General features: G+C 42.7%; 1 protein-coding gene across 1 annotated transcript; it reads right to left on the bottom strand.

Annotated features, from left to right (window-relative positions):
- Positions 1–7,771: 7,771 nt before the first annotated feature.
- LOC143354999 (uncharacterized) lies at positions 7,772–9,209 on the bottom strand. The gene is made up of 4 exons (XM_076789434.1): positions 9,105–9,209; positions 8,278–8,409; positions 7,962–8,180; positions 7,772–7,891 (listed from the first exon to the last, which is right to left on the bottom strand). The coding sequence occupies exons 1-4, from the start codon at positions 9,174–9,176 to the stop codon at positions 7,772–7,774; spliced, it is 543 nt and encodes a 180-aa protein (XP_076645549.1). The 5' UTR covers positions 9,177–9,209.
- Between the last annotated feature and the right edge of the window lie 13,032 nt (positions 9,210–22,241).

Genomic DNA, 22,241 nt, shown 5'->3' with positions numbered 1-22,241 from the left:
CACTTCGCACCGCGTTTACTTTCGCCCGGTACTTCCGGAACAAATCCCGCATATTTTGCCAGCGTTTCTTACACACCGCCGCTACAACAAACATATTTTGCAGTTAACCTTTTGTCAGTGTGCGTCAAGGGGCTCGTACGTACACCACATATACAGTCAAACCTATTTTTGTAGGTAGGGACCTCACAAACGAAACCGCACAAAAAAATATTGAGAAATGTCATAAATAGCTATAACAAGGGTGTTATAATTCCAATACCGTTGGCATTCATAGACCGCATGGAAAAATGGCATAGAAAAGTACTGCACAAACACAGGTTTGACTGTTAACTAAGGAGTTATTAAAGCACAGTGATTACTAACCTGGTTGATTCAGCTCGTCGCTTATCTGCCTCCATGCTATGGCCTTGTACTTGGCATCCGCGTACTTGGGGTGTCTCAAATTATATAAAAACTCCCGACTCCTCACGCACTCAATTAGGCGTTCGTCTTGCATGGTACTCGGAACTGAATGTCTAAATCCTCGTAGGTCGGAATTAGAACTGATTTTTCGGACGAATTTCTCGTCCCAGGTAACCTCGTAACAAGCCTTTGCGTGGGGGTAGGAAATACGGTACGAAATTCTATTGGGCTAACGAACAGTGGACCTACCTGCATCGGGGTGCGCAGCGAGTCTCCAGCGGCCCTTCGTGAAATTTTTGCACACAGTCAATCATATAAATTGTTGAAAACGCGTCATCGTAACGAAACTTTTTATCGCTCTTTACGTTATGAATTGTTCGGAATCGCGAAAGAAATACACTCCTCGTCAAAAAGATATCCCAGGTGTGCTATCTTTAATTTCTTAATGACGCATGTAAAGTTCTACGTTTGTGACGTATAACATCAAAACATGAGCTTAGAATATGCGGGTCGTTGAAAATAATTTAAAATATTATAAGGTTTAGTGTGTAACAAAAAAATTGCTTTATTCTAAGAAAGAAATGATAGCACATGCATAATAAGACAATAATGAACATAAATTTTAACTAACACTTATTACTTATCAAACATATTGTTCGCACGCGAGCGATCGAGAAATTTCGCTGCGGGAGAGCTCGGCATGATCGCGGCTCGCAGAAATCTCGCTCGAGTGCAAGAGATAGCCGTCGCGGGCGCGCACGGAGAGCGTGTTGGCGGAGAAGAAATTTATTTAAGAGACGCAGTACTTCGGCCTTTACAAAATGATCACCGAATCTTTTAAAGCGGAACCAACGTATATAACGGCGGAGCACGCGCACGTGGTAAGACGCTTTTCGGAAGACTGCGCGCCGAACCGCGGCGCGGTAATCTCGCTCGCGGAATCGGTAGCGCTCGCACGCGCCGATGCCGGTAGAGCCCACGTGGACACCGACATTTTGAGGCGCGTAATTACAAGAACAATTTAGGTACATCGAAAACCAGAATTTACAAATACAGAAGTCGCACGTTTACAATTAAGGTGGAACCATGGCCACAACCGCGACACATATATACTTATTTAATAATGGGTATTATTCGCTCGGCGAGAGTTGGCACGAGAAACGCGTAGGTACCACGTGGTGCTCCCACTACGCGCTACACGTCTTCCGCGATTGGCCGAATCGCTCAACGAAGACAGCAAACGAGCGTATTGAGTGTGACTGCAACAGAACGATGTCGCGTGGCGACGCAACGCTGAGCTCAGAGCATGGGCGTAACTCTATTGTGCGTGCACGGAAAACAGGTCCATGGAAACCTATTTTCCTTGCACGCACAGCAGGGATCCATCAACCCACGCTTGAAATTTATGACTTTTTTATTAAATTTAAGACTCCAGTCTTCACGGTTAGTGAGAATCAGAGAATATCATGTGCCCCCCATAGTTTACGCGGATCCTACTTATTTACGCCTATGTCGACCGTCCCCGCCGGGAGTAAAGCGTAAGAGTGGGATCCGCAGGTTTGCGTCAAGAGTGGGGACTCGCCGTTCCCCCTGCACCCCACTGACGAAATTCTGTGCCAACTCTCGCCGAGCGTACAATAGAGAGTTTCTCTATAATTTGAAACACCCGAAGTACATGGATACGACATACAAGAACATCGCATGGAGGGAGATAGGAGAGGAATTAAATCAACCAGGTCAGTATTCTCAGCATTTTAATAATAATGTTATTTATACTCTTTATTCATACTATTATCTATACAACTTCATTTTCTGTTAGTTTATACATTCGTGACGGTCATTCCACGCGAAATAACAGTACCTTTTGAAGTGCAGTTACGGATTTTGTTCACACTTCAATATGTTACAATCTTTAGTGAACTGTGAATGGATCTCAAATGTTTTATTAGTATTTTTAAAATTGTTGATGAACGTTGTTGAACAAAAATTGTTGGTATCCGAAACTGTGCTTCAAAAGGTACTCCGTTGTCAGTAAAACAATGATAGAAGGGTAATTAATAAATATTTCTGTTTGCAGCTAACACGTGCAAAAGCAGGTGGTCTAATATCCGGGACTCGTTCCGGAGATTTCGCTCCCGCAGCAACGCGACGCGGAGCGGACAGGCGGCAGACACCCCGCCGCTAAAACAGCAAAAGTACGGGCATTTATTGGAGTCCCTAACTCCATATTTTCAAGAAAGGGAGATGATGTCGAGTCTTCGGGCGGGGGTCGAGGCGGGCAGCAGCAGCCAGTCCACGGAGAACACGTCCAATGGTGCTGTCGCCATGAATTCGGACGGAGAAGAAGAGATGGAGCCTCCGCGGAAGAAATGTGGGGCGGCGGCACGGTGGCGCGTAGGTTGTGCGTTTGTGCGCCTGCGCCAAGTCGCATGCTCATGGGACGAGTCGCGTTCGTCGTCGATTCGCGCTCTCTCGACGGTTGTCCATTGTACGATTTGGACGTGCCGCATATCTGTTTCCGAAACGATTGTATTTTGCATTGCCGGTCGATGTAAGTATCGTCGCGATTCTAGCCGAAGTCGCGACCGATCGCCGTGCTCTCAAATAAATATTGTTGACTCTACTGTTCTCCCGGTGTGTTACTTGCGTGGTGTGGGCCGCGCGAACGTAATCTCTTTTCCCGCCGCGTCCACGTGGCGAGTCCATCTTGGACGATCTCATTTCGAACGTTCTCGTCCGAGGACGTGTGGCCTTTGGCCACTGGTGACCCCGAGAACTCGCTTGCTGCGAGTTTCGTCTCTACGGTCCCCACGAATCGTGGAGGACCTGCGTTTCGCCATAAAATCCCCACAGAAACTGTAGGGTGGATGGCGCCACCGTCGCCATTCCCCTAAGACGCGCCGTACACACGAGTTTCCTTTCTCATGTCGAACGCGGGAACAGCTCGCGTGCGAGTCGAAACTCGCCCACTCTCTTCTTCCGCTGTATCGCGAAGTGTACGGTCGCGTTCGCAAAAGTCTCTAGCTCTCTTAAAAGTGTTATACTCAGGTCTGACATAGACCGTCGAAATAAACGTGACTACGGGTTCTCACGAACCGCAACGCAGTTATTCGTTAATCTCCGGCATTTCCTACCACGTGGCTTCCTTTCATAAACCATACGTAGAGTAGGCTACGTGCCTCGTTAACCCTCCAAGGCTTCAGACATTCACCGCGAGTGAATACCATCATCACAACCTACAAAACGGAGGCAGCTGGCGGATTTTTCGGACATTGTTCAATTGATGGACGAGTCGAACGTGGTACTGAAGAACCTATTTCAACAGCCGCCACAAAGTGACATGGATTTGTTTTTAAAAAGCATGGCGATAACCCTAAATAAACTAGACGATAAATTAAAAATTAAAGCGACAAGGAAAATTTTCAAAATAGTGATGGCTTTGGAGGAAAAGCGATTAGAATCTAGCTTAGATTAAGTAAAATTAGTTTTAATGCGTTACAATAGTTATTTCCGTTATTTTTCGTTTAGTTATAAATGTTCAATGTAAATATAGTTATAATAAATGTTAATATTATTGCCAAAAAACTGTAAAATCACTTACCTAATAACATTTAAACTCCTTAACAAGGTATTCCCCATCTATTACCACGAGGGACTCTGAAATGTTCTAGTTAACAGCTTTTGAAACAAATAATGACGAATTGTTACACCGCACAGATTGTCATATGATATTCTTTCTTTTTCGTTAGCGTGGTAATAAATTGTTATTTTGTTTGTTATAACGTTTAAATTCCTTAACAAGATCTATTACCACGAGGAACTCAGAAAAGTTCTGGTTGATAGCTTTTTAAATAAATACAGCATGTTCATTCTGTCTTCGTACTGCCACGCCACGAGCCGGCCGTCTAGCCCGCGAACATTCTCGTCGAGAATGTTCGCAAGCTAGTCGGCCGGCTCTAGCATTGGGCAGCGAACCCCTGGGGTTCTAGTAGCAGAGTACACGCTGTGCCTTTGTTCCGAGCCTCTCGAACCCTCTCTAATGGCTGTCCCGGACCCCAAAATACTTATAAACGGGGAAAAAACGGCCGGTCGGTCGGCCGGTGAGATCGGCGCCCCGCAATTGGCTGGATCGCGGAGAGAAGCGAGATCAAGAATCGATTGTTAGCTCGCTCTCTAATTGGCCCGCGCCGACGAGACGGGTTACGATCGATTATCATCTGTAGCGTGGCCAGTTGACCACGCGAACATAGCTAGATATATATATAGTATCGATTAATGGCGCGGAGAGGCAAATTTAAATATAAGATGTAATCGCGTATTTCATACATACGTATTTTATTTGGGCGCGATAGTTTAGAGTAGGTAAAGAAAGACCGGGAGAGTTCCATAGAGATCCTTGACGAAATTCGAGTCGGCGAGACTAATTGCGGAATTTAGAGAAAGTCACGCAGCCTCTTAGAGTAGCTTCTCCAATTCTACATAAATTAGGGATAGTCGAAGTCCGGAATCAGTTAAGGACAAGAGGTCATAAATTCTCAGTCAAGGACCTCTTGGAACTCCCTCGGACCTCTCTCTTGTTCGGTCCCACATGGCCCCACGTCCCTTGTTTTGGCGGGGCTTCACCCTCATGCGTACCCCACTCCCGTGCGTGCGCTATTAAGATCCATCCACTATCAATCACCATCAAGCAGCAACCGGAAGACGAGTGATCCGACGAATCAACGCCTAGCCAGAAGATCCCAATTTTCCTATTGGCTAAGGAAGCGAGACGAGAAGGAAGAAGCTAGAAAAGGGATTCGAAGCTCCAGGACGACACAGAACTCATTATAGAACCGAGGGAGTTACATCTCCAAGAATTTCTAAATAAATCTTTAACAATTATTTTCGCCACTTTACTCTGTGTACGAAGTTATTTGTGAACCTCCACGAGCAGAGCGCTTCAGCGCTCCACGGGCACCCGAACCCACAACAAAAGTCCCCATCCCACCACACTGCGACGCAACACATCGTTTCGCCGGCTCGCTCGCTCGTCCAGTTCGTTTCTAACGCTCTAACTATCTATCTCGCAATCGATCTTGATCTCTGCTTCTTGTTCACGTGAACGCTTCGCGTCTCTTGACCGGTTTCGTGCCACAAGAGCTATCTCCGGCTCCCGAAATAGACGGGAGATATCCACTCCAAGCTAAACTGTTCTAACGTGTTTATTTGTGTTTACAAACTGTACAAAGTAATCGGTTCTTGTTCGACGATCCTCACGGTGAAATAAAGTCGTTGTCTCAGTGAACGCGGCTCTTTAGGCTTCGCCTTCCGATCCCAAACATTATACAAATGGAGAAATATTTTATTTTATTATTTATTCTGCAACAGGCATTCATTCATTAGTTTGGAGTGAGGATTCGTGTTGGGATAATTGTTTCTGAATGCACTTATATCAGTCTATGATTATTTATTAAAAAAAAAATGTTAGTGTATATTGTATATGTATGTATGTATATATATATATATATATATATATATATATATATATATATATATGTACTGTGTGTATAAAAAGGGCTATATGTTTATATGTGGGTATATAGTGGGGTTGGGCTCGTCACCACCGGGTGACGACTTCTATGACATTACCCCTTTGGACCATCCACTGTCCGTCCGCCGACATTTCGAAGTATTCTTCTATACACTCCGTACACTCATGCGCCGGTCGGACATCTCCTAGTTGGAGCCGCAGTCTCGGCACCTCACCCAGTCCCAGGCGGCGTTGAACTGGCACACCACGTGCCATCCTCCCTGCTCATAATATCTCTGCTCCTCGTGTGTCAGGCGATTGTAGCACATTTGGCACAATCGATGGTGGTGGTACACATATGAGGGTGGTTGGAGCGATACCACGACGCAGTAGAGGCTTAAGGGCCAGTTTTCCCAGGTGGCCTTGAACAATCGATAGTACCGCTATAACGGCCACTAGAAGAAGCTAAATAGTAACATTTTCGTCCAGTATGGGGAGCTGGGTGCACTTTCCACATTCAGTGTCGAGTGGCATTTTCCGAGTATCCTCTCTGATTCGATCGCATGATCTCTGACAATAGAGGCGATCTGAGCATGCGTGGTCGACATCGTAAACGACGGCGCTGCCGTAGCTTCGTTCGAACAGCCGTGTCGCGGCACTCTCACACACCGCCAAGTCGGCCTGTACGTGTACCGATGAGACTAGCAAGGGTTCGGGAGGCGGCGATTCCAGACTCTATAATACAAAGGTGGGGCCTGTCAGTGGTCAAAAGCGGTAGACGAAGGATAAATCTAGATCGCTTGACCAACGGCAGGTCCTACTTTCCGCTTGTTAGGGAAGGAGGGGCGTAGATGTGTGAGAAAAAAGACAACTTTCTTTATTTTATTTATTTATTTTATTTTGTTCTTTTCAGTTAGGGTTAGAGTTAGGATAGTAGCGGGGAAAGGAAGGAGGTGTAATAGAAATGTAACCCTGAGGGGAACAATAAATGAAGAAAGTATATTTAAATATATTAAAAATAATGAACTTTATTTCATTTTTAGTACTGTATATTTATGTAGGGGGCCGCGCGGCCCCCGCGGCCGCCACGCCACCCGCCGCCGCCACGCCCCCCGCTGCCACCGCGCCTTTTTTTCCACCCTCCTCGGCGGTAGGAGCTCCTCTTTATTTCCTTCATTATCTTGGTCTGAAAGATATACACAACATTTATATACAACATTTATATGCAACATGTACAGTAATGAGCAAAACTAAGTCCACACTATTTGAGACAACATAACTTTTTTTATAATTAGATCAAATGACTTGAATGTTATTGAGAAGCTAGAAGGATTAGTTTATTAGACGAAGTATAAAAAATTTTTGAAAAAAATTTGTATTGGAAAAGAAATAGTAAAAGTTGGTTTTTTCAGCTTTTTTATCTGAGCCTGTATCTAAAATTTAAAGAATGTGTTTGATTGGCTCGAATAAATTATATCCATGCTGAAAATTTCATCGATATTGGTTAATTCGTTTACGAGTTATAAAAATGGCAATTTTCCCACTTTTAAGCGTTTATAACTCGTAAACGAATTAACCAATATCGGTGAAATTTTCAGCATGGATATAATTTATTATACAGGCTATTTATTATAAATTTTCAATACAGGCTCAGAAAAAAAGGTGAAAAATCCAACTTTTACTATCTCCTTTGCGATTCCGACCAATTTCAATTTTTTCAAAAATTTTTTACACCTCGTCCAATAAACTAATCCTTCTAGCTTCTCAATAACATTCAAGTCATTTGATCTAATTATAAAAAAAGTTATGTTGTTTCAAATAGTGTGGACTCAGTTTTGCTCCTTATTGTATATAACATTTTTATGTTTCTGTACTCACGAACATATCTTCGGTCATTTGTATGACCGGGCTGGATGGCGGGTTAGGCGCGGTCCTCAAGTCTAGGGATGCCCCCTCGCCGGAGCGGCCGTTTACAATTTTCTGTAAATGAAATGAAAAGTTTTAGAAATAAATAAACGTTTAGGAATGACGAAATATACCGTCTACTCACTACATTTTCTTCACGCCTCGATTTTAAAGATAGGCGGGCGACTGCCGCCATCACCGCCGCCGGTACCGGTGTCGTCGCCGCCGGTGTTGGAGCCGCCGCCGGTGCTGGTGTCGCCGCCGCCGGTGCTGGTGTCGCCGCTGCCGGTGCTGGTGCCGTCGCCGCCGGTGCTGGTGCCGTCGCCGCCGGTGCTGGTGCCGCCGCAAAGTGTATATTCTCCATCTGAAGAATTGCCACAGTCAGTCAAATGTCAACACTGATCAACACTAACTAGAAGTATCAACACTAATATATATTCTACAACAAGTTGGATACGTACGACTGCGTGGCGCTTCAAGGAAAACTCTTGATTCAATTCGACGTTGGCTCTGGCGCGTTTGGAACCGAATTGACTTGGAGGATCGAGTGAACCGTAGATCCTCCCTATTGCTTCGGGATTTTTCCTCCCTTCCTAGATGACAAAAAACATCCCTGGATTGGCCAGGACGAGGACCAATAGGGAGTGGACGGTAGGAAAGTAGGAGATGGGACTGAGGAACATCCTGATGGCCCCAAGGCCATCCTGATCGACTAAGTGTCATCAACCACTTGCTAAATACAAAGAGTTGCTAGAGCCTGGGAAAAACCCAGAGCGTCTGGCAATCGTCAAGCGCAAAGCTAAAGAAGGGCAGGATGGGACCTCTGGCAACTTTATGGCACGGTCCTAGAAAACTACATACAATTGCTAACTGTACGCCTTGGGAACGGACACGATTGGGAAATTAGCTAAATTTACGGTGACAAGGCCACTCCGTACTTAATTTCTAAAAATCCCAAAAGTCACGTTCCAAGAGCGTAAAGCAATACCCATGCCATAACCAGATGTCCCAATCCAGAGTTAGGCATTATTCCGATAAAAAATTGTTTAAATAACGATTCGAATAAAAGACACTTTATCTTTATGCGTTATTCGAAGCCTTCGAATAAAAGATACAGATAGAAGATGCGCCGCGATGTACAGCCTTAGACGCGCAATGATAATCTACAGTTCGAAGATACACCTTTCCTTTAAAAAAAAATAATTGGTGAGAAAATATTAAAAATGAAAAGGATAAGCTATTTTCACTATGAGAAAGGCTATCTTCAAAACGTGTTTTAGACCACTACCTGGAGGAAGCGGCCGGGGACCAAATTGGGCCCTGTCCAGATGTGGTACTTTGCGCGCGGAAAAAGCCTCATCTGGAAAGGCTTTTCCTTAGCTGAAACATTTTGCGGTGGTGGGGGTGGATGCTGGCGAGATCGAATCTGCCAACATTGGTGTCATCGTTCTTCAGTGTACTCATGACCAGGAACGCGTTAGTTCGTAGATTCGCGTTCGTTCCTGCGTCAGAAGAACTTCAATTTTTTACGAATCGTTATCAATCGTTCGGTATTGGGAAAGTGAATTGTGACAGTGTATTGTGCACGAAAAATGAAGCCTTCCATTTCGTCGGTGGACACGGGACGAATGGAGAAGAAGCGTTCGGCCAAAGGAGCCACAGGAATAAAGAGACTTCGAACTTCTGCGAGACGTTATAGCAGAAGGAGAGCTCAGCTGAACAGGTATTACTTATTCAAATCTCTGTAGATGTGGTGGAATAATAATCCCCTACACATTCTAAACAGTAATTAATAGGTATTTTTCTATAATGTTTTCAGACTGCATCGGTTGGCGGAGCTCGCGCAGGAGGAAACTTCACGTCCTCCCCCCGTACATGAAGATGCAGGGGCAGCAGACAATGTAGTGTCGTCAACAAGTGAATTAGAAGAGGAAATGTTTTGTGACCCTCCCCACAGTATCACGGAACACGCTGGAAAAATGGAAGAGGATGAACAAATGCCAGAACATGAAGAAATGGAAGAGGATGAACAAATGCCAGAACATGAAGAAATGGAAGAGGATGAACAAATGCCAGAACATGAAGAAATGGCCGACGAAGCCGAAGAAAAACAACAAGGAGCCGAAGAACAAATACAAGAGACCGAAGAGAGAATTGTACGAGAAGTTCTACAGAAGAGACTTCAGAATGAAAAGAGAAGAATAGAAGAGGCGGAAAAACCGGAGAAAATGAGAACCTTGTCGTGGAAAGAGAAACGACAGTCGAGGAAACATTGTGCCTCTCCGACGGTTTGAGCATCGTGGACATGCACCACGTGTTTCAGCAAATGAAGCTGATAGGCGAACATTCAGGAACATTCGAGTGTTCGACCAGACATTTGGAAATAAAAAATCTCAAGAGATTCGGTTTGAAGACCACACTGGTCATAGAATGCAAGATGTGCAATTACAGAACCGAAGTCCATAGTCAGCCTGGAGATGCTGAGACCATGGATATCAACCGAAGTGCGGTCGCCGGAACAATCACAACCGGTGGCGGATACGGGAAAATGGAAGAATTTCTCGCAGCGATAAACGTTCCGTGCATGTCGAAGAGGCAATACCGCAACTGTCACGACTACATCGTCAACGGATTCGGCGCTGCTGCGGAAGAGGAAATGATGGCAGCGGCTGAAGAGGAGAAGAGGCTAGCCGTTGAAAAAGGCGACGTCCTCCCATGTGGAATTCCACACATTCCCGTCGTGGCTGACGGAAGCTGGATGAAGCGGTCGTACCGGACAGGGAAATATGACTCGATGTCTGGTGTGGGCGTCATCATGGGCTACCACACGAAGAAAGTGCTCTTCATTGCAGTGAAGAACAAGACTTGCTGCATTTGCCAAGCTGCGGCGAAAATGGGAAAAGAAGCAAGGCAACACCAGTGCTTCAAGAATTGGGGCGCAAACCGGACATCCACCAGAATGGAGAGCGAAGCCATTGCAGAGGGATTCAACACCAGTGTCGAAAAACGAGGACTTGTATATTCGACACTGATTGCTGACGGCGATAGCAGCGTATACAAAAAAATAATAGACTGCGACCCATACAAAAATTTGGTTCGTGTCAAGAAAATTGAATGCACGAATCATTTGATGCGCAACTTCTGCAACAAGATGAAAGATGTTGCGAAGAAGACTCCGCCCGGAAAGCTGAGGAAAACCGTGGAGAACAATATTCTGCGGATGCGCACGGACATCATGAAAGCTGCAGAATACAGATTCCAGCAGCCGAACCTGCCGATGCCTCAGAAAGTGAGAAATTTGGTTGCAGATATCAGGAATGTGCCCAGCCACGTTTTTGGCGAACACGAGAAATGCAGAGAATTAGGATACTTCTGCGATGTAACACCGAAGATGGACGAAGCGAATATGGTTCCGCAATTATCAACCGTTGGTGTCTACGAAACCATCAGGGACATCATCCGGATACTATCGGCGTATTCCGAAAGCCTTCTCTACCGAACCAACAACAACGCGGTGGAGAGCTTCAACTCCGTTGTTGCAAAACATATTGGCGGAAAGAGACTACATTTCCGTCAAAGAGGATCGTACTTCGCAAGATGTGCCGCTGCCGTGGTACAATATAATACAGGCGAAGCATTGTCTCGCTTATGCAAAGCTATGGGAAAAGAGCCACCACAAGCTTTGAAAAATATGGAAGAACGACGCAAAAAGAAAGTCTCGGAAAATGTCGAAAAGAAGAGGACCACGAAGAGCACGAAGAAGCCGTTCCGCGCAGTCCAAGATTCGGATTATGGACCAAACGCACAGAAGGAAGACATGGACAAATGCATGTTTGATCTGCAGACAGAAAAGCATATGGAAATGCTAAACAATTGGCAGAAGGACCGAGAAAACATCGAGCAGGATACCATTGGACAGAGCGCAAACACAAATTGGATGACGTACAGGTCGAAGCTTTTGACTGCGTTCCACTACCGCGCCGTGTGCCACCGGAAGAAAACCACGTTGTGTTCGAAGCTGGTGAAGACGTTGCTGTACCCACGCCTGCTAACTGTTCCCGCTCTACAGTATGGAAGGGAGAATGAAGATGTTGCTCGTGAAGAATTAGCGAGAAAAGAAAACATTCTAATTCGACGATGTGGCCTTTTCATCGATCCATCGATTCCCTACTTGGGAGCATCGCCAGACGGTGTGATAGATAACGACGGTATTGTGGAAATAAAATGCCCACAAACCGCAGAGAATTTAACACCAGAAGAGGCAATAAGCACAGTGCCAGCTGTCAAGAAAATATTTGCAGACAGTGCAGGTAGTGCATTGAATAAAACCCACGAGTACTTCTACCAAGTACAAGGGCAGCTACACGCAACTGGTAGAAAATACTGCCTGTTTTGCCTGTGGACGAAGAAAGGAATCAAGACGATTAAAGTTGAAAGAGACGACGAATTTTGGCAACGTAACATGGAGCCAAAATTGTCGCGTTTTTATATCGATTGTATGCTGCCGGAAATAGTCGACAGCAGACATACAAGAGGCATGCCCATTCGGGAACCTCAATATATTCTCGAAGCCAGAGAAAGGACAAAATGTTAGAAGAGTATTACGCCACGTCGAGATACACCTACTGGTGCAACGCCACTGACTCGATCAGTTGGAAGAAGAAAATTGCTGTCCGACGTCGGGTGCACACTTGCAGGGAAGTGTGCAGGACCGCTGATTTATATCAACGATGGAAAAAGGATATTAGTATTGCGCCACGTCGAGATACACCTACTGGTGCAACGCCACTGACTTGATCAGTTGGAAAAAGAAAATTGCTGTCCGACGTGGGGTGCACACTTGCAGATAAGTGTGCAGAATCGCTGGTATGTATCAGCGATTGAATGTAATGAAGAATATTCAAAATATTCCGAAACAACAGTGGATGGGGCATCAGCTCCCAATGTAAGTACGGGAATGAAATTTCAGATTTTATATTCTCAAGCAGTATAAATACTAACTAATTTTTGTCAAATTTTGTTTATTTTCATGTATCTCGAACCATGTGGGCTGTTTGTTCGTCGACACGATGATGGACGATACTGGCCGAGAGTTGTCCTACACCATGCAGATTCTAAGGCGCTAATGGACGGAGCATTGCCAATGTAAGTAGATCAACACAATTTTACTTTTTATATTTCAAGGTCGATTCCAATTTTTTGAACATTATGTTTTTTTTGTGGCCAACTGTCATCCCCCACTGCGCAGATTTCGAGCCGACAATGGATGGAGCAGCAGCTCACAATGTAAGCAGAGCAATCCACTTTTACCTTTTATATTATCGAGTAAATTCCAATTTTTTTCGCATTTAGTTTATTTTGTTTTTGTGTCACTTCTAGCAACGAATCATGTGAACTGAAGGAAGAGGACTGTCCTCAAACCTTCCTCACATCCGCAACAACAACAACAAAGAAAAGGAGCAGCCAAGCGAAGACGACCAAGCTCTATCTCTACGATGTCCACAGCGAGGAGAACGCACCTTCGCCGCCCATCGACGCCGCCCGGCGAAAGAAAACCATAATCCCTCCTCACGCGCCCCAAATATGTGCCCCCCCCCCCCCCAACACGCACACTTTGTACAAAATCCGCCTTTCCCATATATTTGCCATTGTATTACGTTCTGCTTATGAATAAATGCAACAGTAAAAATAAAAAAATCGTTGTGGTCTCTCTCTCTCCTGAAACAACCCTTCACCTTTCACTGCAGCGACGTCGTAACAGTAGGACAAGAGGATAGGTTGCCGCTCGTTCGTTCTCAATGAACGCAACAAACATCCCAATTCTACAGGCATTATGTGCCCCTTAGCTCTTTTATGCGGTGTTATATTGGGAGGGCTAGTTTATGACACCCTCAAGTGTCTACCTGTCGAAAGGCTAAGAAGCTAGACCGCCGAAGGGTGTAACATTGTGCAAGGTCAGGTATCCCGGTGAGGCAATCACGATGCAATGTTTTCATGAAACTTCTTTCAACACATTGGTGGCATTCTGCCGCTATAAATCACAGCAAACATGCCGCAGTTTGAATTATATTTACTTAACAATATCACTAAAGTAAAGTACGTTGTAAGTTATGTATGAAGTACCGTTATTACCATTACGTATATCATAAAAACGCAGAAACTCTCGGGCCGCACGATGTGTTAGCAAGACGCCGCGGCGCTCCGCGTAACAGTAGGGCAAGAGAACGGGTTGCCGCTCGTTCCTTTCCGATCAACGTAACAAATATCCTAATCCCACAGGCATTCTGTGTCCCTTAGCTCTGTTATGTTTCTGAAACCCTCAAGAGTGTACCTGTCGGAAGGCCCAGAGGCTAGACCGCCGAAGGGTGTAACATTGTGCAAGGTCAGGTATACCGGTGAGACAATCCTGATGCAATGTCACCTTTTTTTTTGTTTTCCATTATTCTTTCATGAAACCTCTCTCAACACATTCGCGGAATGTTTCTGATAAAAATGATACCAGACATGGTATAATGTGCATCATATTTACTATGCATTCGTACATTTGTTCGAAGCGACGATGTTTCAGATTTCAGAGCATGACTGTGTTTCGCACCGAGGCTGCATGCCAGCTCTTTCGTCTTCGGCAGGACACTGTCGGAGAAGGGCTAATTTATGACGCCCCCAAGTGTCTACCGTTCGAAGGGGCCAGAAGCTAGACCGCCGAAGAGTGTAACATTATGCGGGGTCAGGTATATCGGTGAGACAATACTAATGCAATGTCCCAATTCTTTTGTTTTTCATAATATATTCATGAAACTTCTCCCAACACATTCGTGTAATTTTCCTGATAAAATTGACACCAAACATGATATAATTTGGATCATATTTACTAGGCAATCGTACATTCGTGCGAAGCGGCGATGTTTCAGACTTTAGAGAATGACTGTGTTTTGCACTGAGGTTACAGGAAAGTTCTTTCGTCTTCGGCGAGACAGTGTCGTGGGAGGGCTAATTTATGACACCCTCCAGTGTCAATGTTATGGAGCGGGCCATCGACGCAAGATACTAATTCGCAACAGGTTGCTTTCAAACCATTAGAGATATTGAAATCAAATTTTTACAAAAAATATTTAGAATATATTCATTTTTATCTGGAGATAAAAACTAGAAAAAATCAATTGATAAATATAGTTTGTCCAACTATTTGTTACATTTCGCGAACAATAAAATTTAGGGATTTTTGAGGGATTCAGCATGTTAGGTTGATCTTTTTATCTAGTGCCATTACTGAAAATTCACATCCTTGTATTATCCAACCTTCCAAGATGCTAATTGGCTAAAGCGCTTTTCACTATGAAAAAGTCCCGTCTCTGCAATATTGGGAAATGGTTAGTGGCATCCTAGACCCTTGCGATCGCCGTCGGCACACGTACACGCCGACCAGGCGGTGTGAGTGTGCCGCCATGTCAGTTCCCTTAGCCTCCCTGACAAACGACATGCTGCCGAATATTGCTAACCATTTCCCAATGATGTAAAAGTAGGACTGCTGAGGATCTTTCCCGCCTAGATTGAACTTTTATCTAGCTCTTTTCCCTATGGAAAAGTCCCGTCTCTGCATTATTGGGAAATATTTACAGGCATCCCGGACCCTTGCGATCGCCGTCGGCACACGTACACGCCGACCAGGCGGTGTGTGAGTGTACCGCGGCACGGCTATTCGAACGAAGCTACGAGAGCGCCATCCACGCTGTCGTGCCGCGCATGATCCTATGGCCTCTGTTTTACCGATACAGTAACTGCTGACGATGAGAGAGATCGGGAACAGAGTACAGCGCTCGTAGCGTAAAATGCCGGAACTATATTTTGATGAAATATCCAATGTTCCCTCAATGATGCAATGTTTGTGGGATCCCGCAATTATTTGATTAATACGTAAGCATACAACGTGATTGGCGTTGCATTGAGATCCTATATGTTCCCGCTAGGCGGGAAAGGTCCTACGAACTCCATACGAGCTCTAAATCTCTCGATATTTACGATAATGTCACTCGACAACACACGAAATCAGCATGCTGTTGATATTGCAAATTACGGCAAAAAACGCAAAAGTAGGACTTCTGAGGACCTTTGCCGCCTAGATTGAACCTTTATCTAACGCTTTTGACTACAAAACAGTATTATCTTTGCATTATTAAGAAATAAGAGCGGGACTCCCGTACCCTTGCAAACTCGTGTACGGTGTGCGGAACTAGGGAGGGGATGCGCGCCGGGGCCGCCGCCTTAAGGGCCCGGACTGCCAAAAGTAGAGTGACTACTTTCCGACAAAATATGGTTTTACGGGGATCAAGTTTTCGTCCTTAAAAAGGAATATTTTGTCGCTGGTAAAGGGCTCATTCGAAAGAGGAAGGTTCAATCTAATGCGGGCTGGTCATGAGCTGACGAGATTATGGAGATATTTAGAAATATGAGCGTTAGAAGTAGGCCAAACATTGACGATGCACGTGCCGTGGAATTCAAGCATTTTTATGCCATTGGATGAGTTTTCTGGATGATGTCGAGACCAGCCCGCATTAGAAAATATCTCCAGCTACAAATTGAGCTATAATTTGTCTTGATTCTGTTGCGAAATAAAGGCGAAAACTTGTTTTCCGTTTCGGCATGGCTTTCTAGCGTCAGAATTCATGATATCGATAATATAGAGCAAAAAATGTGACAAGTTTAGTTGAGCTGGAGCTCATCAGGTGGCGCCTAAGTAGAAGGACTGTCGAAGTGGGATTGGAGGAAACTGCAAGCGTAGATTGTGGTTATGTTCGACGCCTATTCGCTCATCGGCAACGCGCGTCTGTTTATGTGTGTATATGTATATAATTTTCCTATACATGCAAATACTCCGCTAGTTTGATGTTTCGGACTCATGCAAGCAATGTGCAGTTGTCCATATACGCATATAGCATAGTCGTAGCTGTAGCTTCATGTATCATATGAAATTGCGATCACATTTGTATACCGATGAGCTTACATAAAGTACCACATTATACAAAAGAGAAAAAGAAATTGTTAACCCTTTGCACTCGAGTGGTGACTCTGAACCACCACTAGAAATTGTTGTGGCATTATTTCAAAGAAATTACAACAAATATTACAATGTATTTGTTACATTATAAAATTTGAATTGAACAGATTACTAAACATTTAAATATTATATGTGGAAATCGGATCAGTTTCGTATGAATAAAATGAAAATATTCTAAGACAGAAGAGAAAAATTTAGTTTTAGAATGAAAATAGCGCCGAGTGCAAAGGGTTACTTTTACAGGTCTTGAAAATAAAGTGTCAACCTTTTTCATTAAATTATAATAATTGAACTACCAAGTCTATGAAAATAATCTTTTAGGTGCATACAGTAGGCACACGAGAATAGAATAATGATAAAAATAATTTTAATTGAAAAAGGAATATATTGGATTTTAGGAATTTAAAGGAATAACGCAAAGGCAAGATGGAGAATATAACAAAAAAGATTAACCCTTTGAGTGCCGGGAGCCGATATATCGGCTCCTGCTACACTCGCGAGAAGTGCCAGAGACGATATATCGGCCCGCGCCTCGTAGCGCTTTACTATTCGCATTGCGGGAGAACTCTATCTCAAAATAAATTTGTAATACGTTATAAATGATCTAATTTCACTATGAGAGAATTAAAAAAAATAGTTTTTCGTTTTAACTCTTTGTGGACGACGACCTTTTCCTATCGCTTGGAGGTACCGAAGTCTAACATAAACACCGATGGTCGCCACTCAGGCGATATTCGATCTGCGGCGTAAATCGCTGTGGATTTGGACCCTTATCGGTACTTGTCGACAGTGTTTTATATAACACAAAATAACATCGCATTGCCGCAGCGAAACGTAGGATCAGTTAGTTTCTCCACGATCGTTGATGTGAACAGTATATTTCGTCCCATTTACAGTTTAAAAGCGTGTTTTGTGTTATTACCGTTGTTTTTCGCTTGTGTCAAACATTGTTGCTTTTGAGGAAAATTTTACCATCAACCGTTTTATAAAAAAACCCGTCATGGATGACTCGGAAATAGTCCGAATGGTTGACCAGTTGGATCTAGCACATAGTGACGAGGAAGAAATCGTGGCACCAAGAAGTCGGCATCCACGTAGGATCTACAGTGATAGTGAAGCGAGCGATGATAGCGAATCAGAATTAGAGGGAAACGATACCGAGGAAGAGCTGAGAGATTTCCGTGAAGTTACCGTGGCCAACGACAGCGAATATAATCCTCGCCCACAATTTATGGAGATTGCTGGGCCTAAACATATGCCAGCAAGAAATTCCATGTCGAGAGCGTATTTTGATCTTTTTTTTACGGAAGAATTTTTGAGCTTATTGAGAAATGAGACGAATCGATATGCCAGGCAGTTCCTCAATAGAATCAATGTTACCTCAGGATCCAGAACAACAGAGTGGAAGGCAACCACAGTTTCAGAAGTAAGGGCTTTTATTGCTGTGCTCTTGGAAATGGGTATAACACGTAGACCGACACTTTTCAGTTATTGGTCAACAAACCACAGACAAATCCCATGGTTTGGCCAAATGTTCAGTCGCAACAGATTTCAATTAGTTTGTAGGTTTTTCCACGTAGTAGACAATGAAAAATTACCAGCACGTGATAATCCAGAATATGACCCTACAGCGAAATTTCAACCAGTCGTTATCCATGCAAACAATAAGTTCAAATTTCATTATTCGCCTAACCAACATCTGAGTATTGACGAATCATTAGTCGGCACGAAGTGTAGAACGTCGTTAATTCAATATCTGCCAAATAAAAAGCATCACAGGTGGGGTATCAAGTTTTGGATGTTGACTGATGCAGTTACCCATTACTGCTTATCGTTCTTCTGCTATAGAGGAGCTAGGGATCAAACCGATAAAGAAGAAATAAAGAAGAATGGTCTTGGCCACGTCGTGATTCATAAATTATTGAATATGGGCAATTATTTTATGAAAGGCTATCACGTGGTAGCAGACAACTTTTTTACAAGCATTCCCTTAGCAAGAGCACTGTTTGAAAAAGGGACATATCTGACTGGCACAATCCGCAGCAACAGGAAATATATTCCATCATTTATGAAGACTAAATTGCAAGAGGGCGCATCTAAGTACGCCCGAAATAATGAAGTCTTACTATTAGCGTACCGGGAAAAAAAGTCGCAGAAGAAAAATGTTTTACTGATGTCCACATTTGAGAAGGCTCAGAACAAAACGACTACAATCAGGAAAAGGAATGCACAAATACAGGTCGAAAAACCAGCAATCGTAGCTGAATATAACAAACACATGGGAGGCGTAGACACGTCAGACATGATGCTATATTCATACTTAGATGAAAGAAGAGCCATCAAATATTGGAAAAAAGTAGTTTTCTCCATTTTCTCCCGAATGGTGTTGAATGCCTACATATTATATCGGCACAATACAGACGACAAAACCAAAACAAGACTGGAATTCATTACTGATGTTATCCAGTCGATAACCACTGAATGGTTGGCACTAAAGAGGATAGCACACGACACACCATTAGCGGAAACTTCAACAAATGTGCCCCGCATAGGTGTACGGAAACTGCCTGGAAAACTGGAAAGGGTTTGCGTGGTGTGCAGCAGAAAGGATGGTGGCCCAAAGAGAAAATCACGCACAGTTTGCAATAAGTGCAACAAAGGATTGCATGGAGTGTGCATTAGTAGCCACGAATGCTAAATAAATTATTTGTGTGAGTTGCAATAACAAAATTTTACACATTTGCAATATATATATAAATATTTATGACAACATAATTTTGTTTCAGCAATGTTATATTACCGATAACAATTACATATTTCGAAAGAGATAATCCGCCTGGCGCCTACCGTGTACCTTCAAGTTATGTTTTATTTTTGTTATGTAATATTGTTTATCTTGTTACAAAATATATTGGAAATACAAAGTATATGCTTCATTATAATTGACCCATATAAAATTGTGGTGAAAAGATGGCTGTTTGTATGCGCAAACACGTTTTGTACGAGAGAACTCAACTTTAACTTCATTTATAAACATATATACCTTTGTTTTTTCTATAATTCTCAAATGAGTACAAAAAAACTAGTGTCATTGTTTCGTTCTGTATTTCATCTATAATACGCAGCTTTTTGAATCATGTAAATATCGTTTCTCGTTTGGTTTTTATAAGCATTTTCCCGAACCCTTGTAAAACTGTGAAATTCGGCCGGTTTTTCTCGCATAGGCACCTCCATTTCGCCCGGCACTAAAAGGGTTAAACATATCAGTTTTAGTCCTATATATTTAAAATTAATTTTGAAATATATAATAATTTTTTTGCCACTCTTATGGGCGCCTCTGCCATTCCAGCCACCGCTGCCTTCTCTGCCACCCCTGCCTCCTCTGCTGCCCCAGCCGCCACTGCCACCCCTGCCGCCACTTCCTCCTCGTCTCATTGATTTTATTTGCTTTTGTATTTGCTGCAGCTGTAACGTTAAAAACAAACATTATTAAACGGACAATTTTTTAAATGTTCTCATTCATATACAGTAACGAGCAAAACTGAGTCTACACTATTTGAAGCAACATAACTTTTTAAAAATTAGATCAAATGACTCGAATGTTATTGAGAAGTTAGAAGGATTAGTTTATTAGACGAGGTGTAAAAAATTTTTGAAAAAAATTTGAATTGGTCGGAATCGCAAAAGACATAGTAAAAGTTGTTTTTTTTCAGCTTTTTTATCTGAGCCTGTATTGAAAATTTAAAGAATGTATTTGATTCGGTCGAATAAATTATATCCATGCTGGAAATTTCACCGATATTGGTCAATTCGTTTACGAGTTATAAACGCAAGTGGAAAAATTGCCATTTTTCACGATTTTCGACCGCACTTTTAATCGTTTATAACTCGTAAACGAATTAACCAATATAGATGAAATATTCAGCATGGATATAATTTATTCAAGAAAATCAAACACATTTTTTAAATTTTCCATACAGGCTCAGATAAAAAAGCTAAAAAAAACCAACTTTTACTATTTCTTTTGCGATTCCGACCAATTGAAACTTTTTTCAAAAATTTGTTACACCTCGTCTAATAAACTAATCCTTCTAACTTCTCAATAACATTCAAGTCATTTGATTAGGGATTGCAATGCCGGTATACCGGTATACCGAATACCGGTATTTCGTGCTATTTTGCAATTTCGTGAAACCGGTATTTGCTAAGCTAAAATACCGGTATTTTCGGTATTAGCTATAAATAATAAATATTTTTTTGGGGCATTTGCTCTTATTTGAAATACGTTCGCCGCTCATGATGTGTGTATCTGTGCTTGCCGATCAAAGCACATTGCCGCGGTGACTGCTGAAGCCACTGCGCTCTTTTCGGTGTGGTACCGATGCCGCTGCGCTCTTTTCGGCGTGGTATCGATGCCGCTGTATTCTTTGCAACATTGTGGCGATGAACGACAACGTTTGAGGCATTTTTCTGCCTGTAAAGGCGCGTATCTCGATGAACACAGTTCAGTTGTCGCTCGACTGCGAACGAATTGTCTCTTCCGTTTGTCCTAGTGAAATTGTGCGCAGTGTTTTAAATATTTATATTATACATTTAGATATTTTTTAAATTGGTGAGTTTCTTTTTCATAGGTAAGGACACATTATATATTATGCTTCATTGTTCAAAATATTTACACGTGTAACGTATGTATATGTTTTTAGTTTCATTTATCCGTAATGAATAATACGAATGACTTCAAAGAACATAGAAAATCTGCCGATAATACTTCGGCTTGGTTTTACTATTTATATGATGAAAAAAGTATGCTGGCGAGATGCAAAACATGTTCGAGGATAATTAAAGTTTTTGGAGGAAGTACAAGCGGACTACATACACATTTAAAAACACTACATAATATTAATTTATTGAAAAGAAAAGAATCCGAGACAAATTCTAACTCACCTAAAAATGATATTACGAAACCAAAGACATCGCAAATTACAGATTTTTTCAATAGAAAAACCGACTGTTTCGATGAAGTTCTGTCTAGAATGACAGCATTAGATGGTTTGCCGTTCAGAGTGTTTTGTACTTCAATTGAATTGAGAAAGTCACTGATTGCAAGAGGTTTCAAAAATATTCCAAGATCTATTAATACTATAAGAAGAACTGTTATAAACTATAGTAACAGTGTTCGCAATTCTCTGAAAAAAGAATTAACAGAATTAAAATTAAATGGTACAAAATTTAGTCTCACATTTGATGAATGGACAAGTGTACGAAATAGACGTTATTTAAATATAAATATTCATTCAGAAAAGAAAATTTGGAATATAGGACTCACACATGTCTCAGGAAGTATGCCAGCTACAAAATGTGTAGAAGTAG

The sequence above is a fragment of the Halictus rubicundus genome, chromosome 6 (genome assembly GCF_050948215.1).
Source record: "Halictus rubicundus isolate RS-2024b chromosome 6, iyHalRubi1_principal, whole genome shotgun sequence".
In the NCBI taxonomy this organism is placed as follows: Eukaryota; Metazoa; Arthropoda; class Insecta; order Hymenoptera; family Halictidae; genus Halictus; species Halictus rubicundus.
Note: the sequence above shows the minus strand (reverse complement) of the source record. Positions and strands in the feature narration are given on the sequence as shown.

Bases quoted from the DNA above. Each gene is read 5' to 3' on its own strand.
- LOC143354999 (XM_076789434.1), bottom strand. From the start codon at position 9,176: ATGAGGCTTTTTCCGCGCGCAAAGTACCACATCTGGACAGGGCCCAAT. The intron at 8,181-8,277 runs GTACGTATCCAA...GCAATTCTTCAG, and splicing joins CCTTGAAGCGCCACGCAGTC to ATGGAGAATATACACTTTGC. The intron at 7,892-7,961 runs GTGAGTAGACGG...TTTCATTTACAG, and splicing joins CGAGGCGTGAAGAAAATGTA to AAAATTGTAAACGGCCGCTC.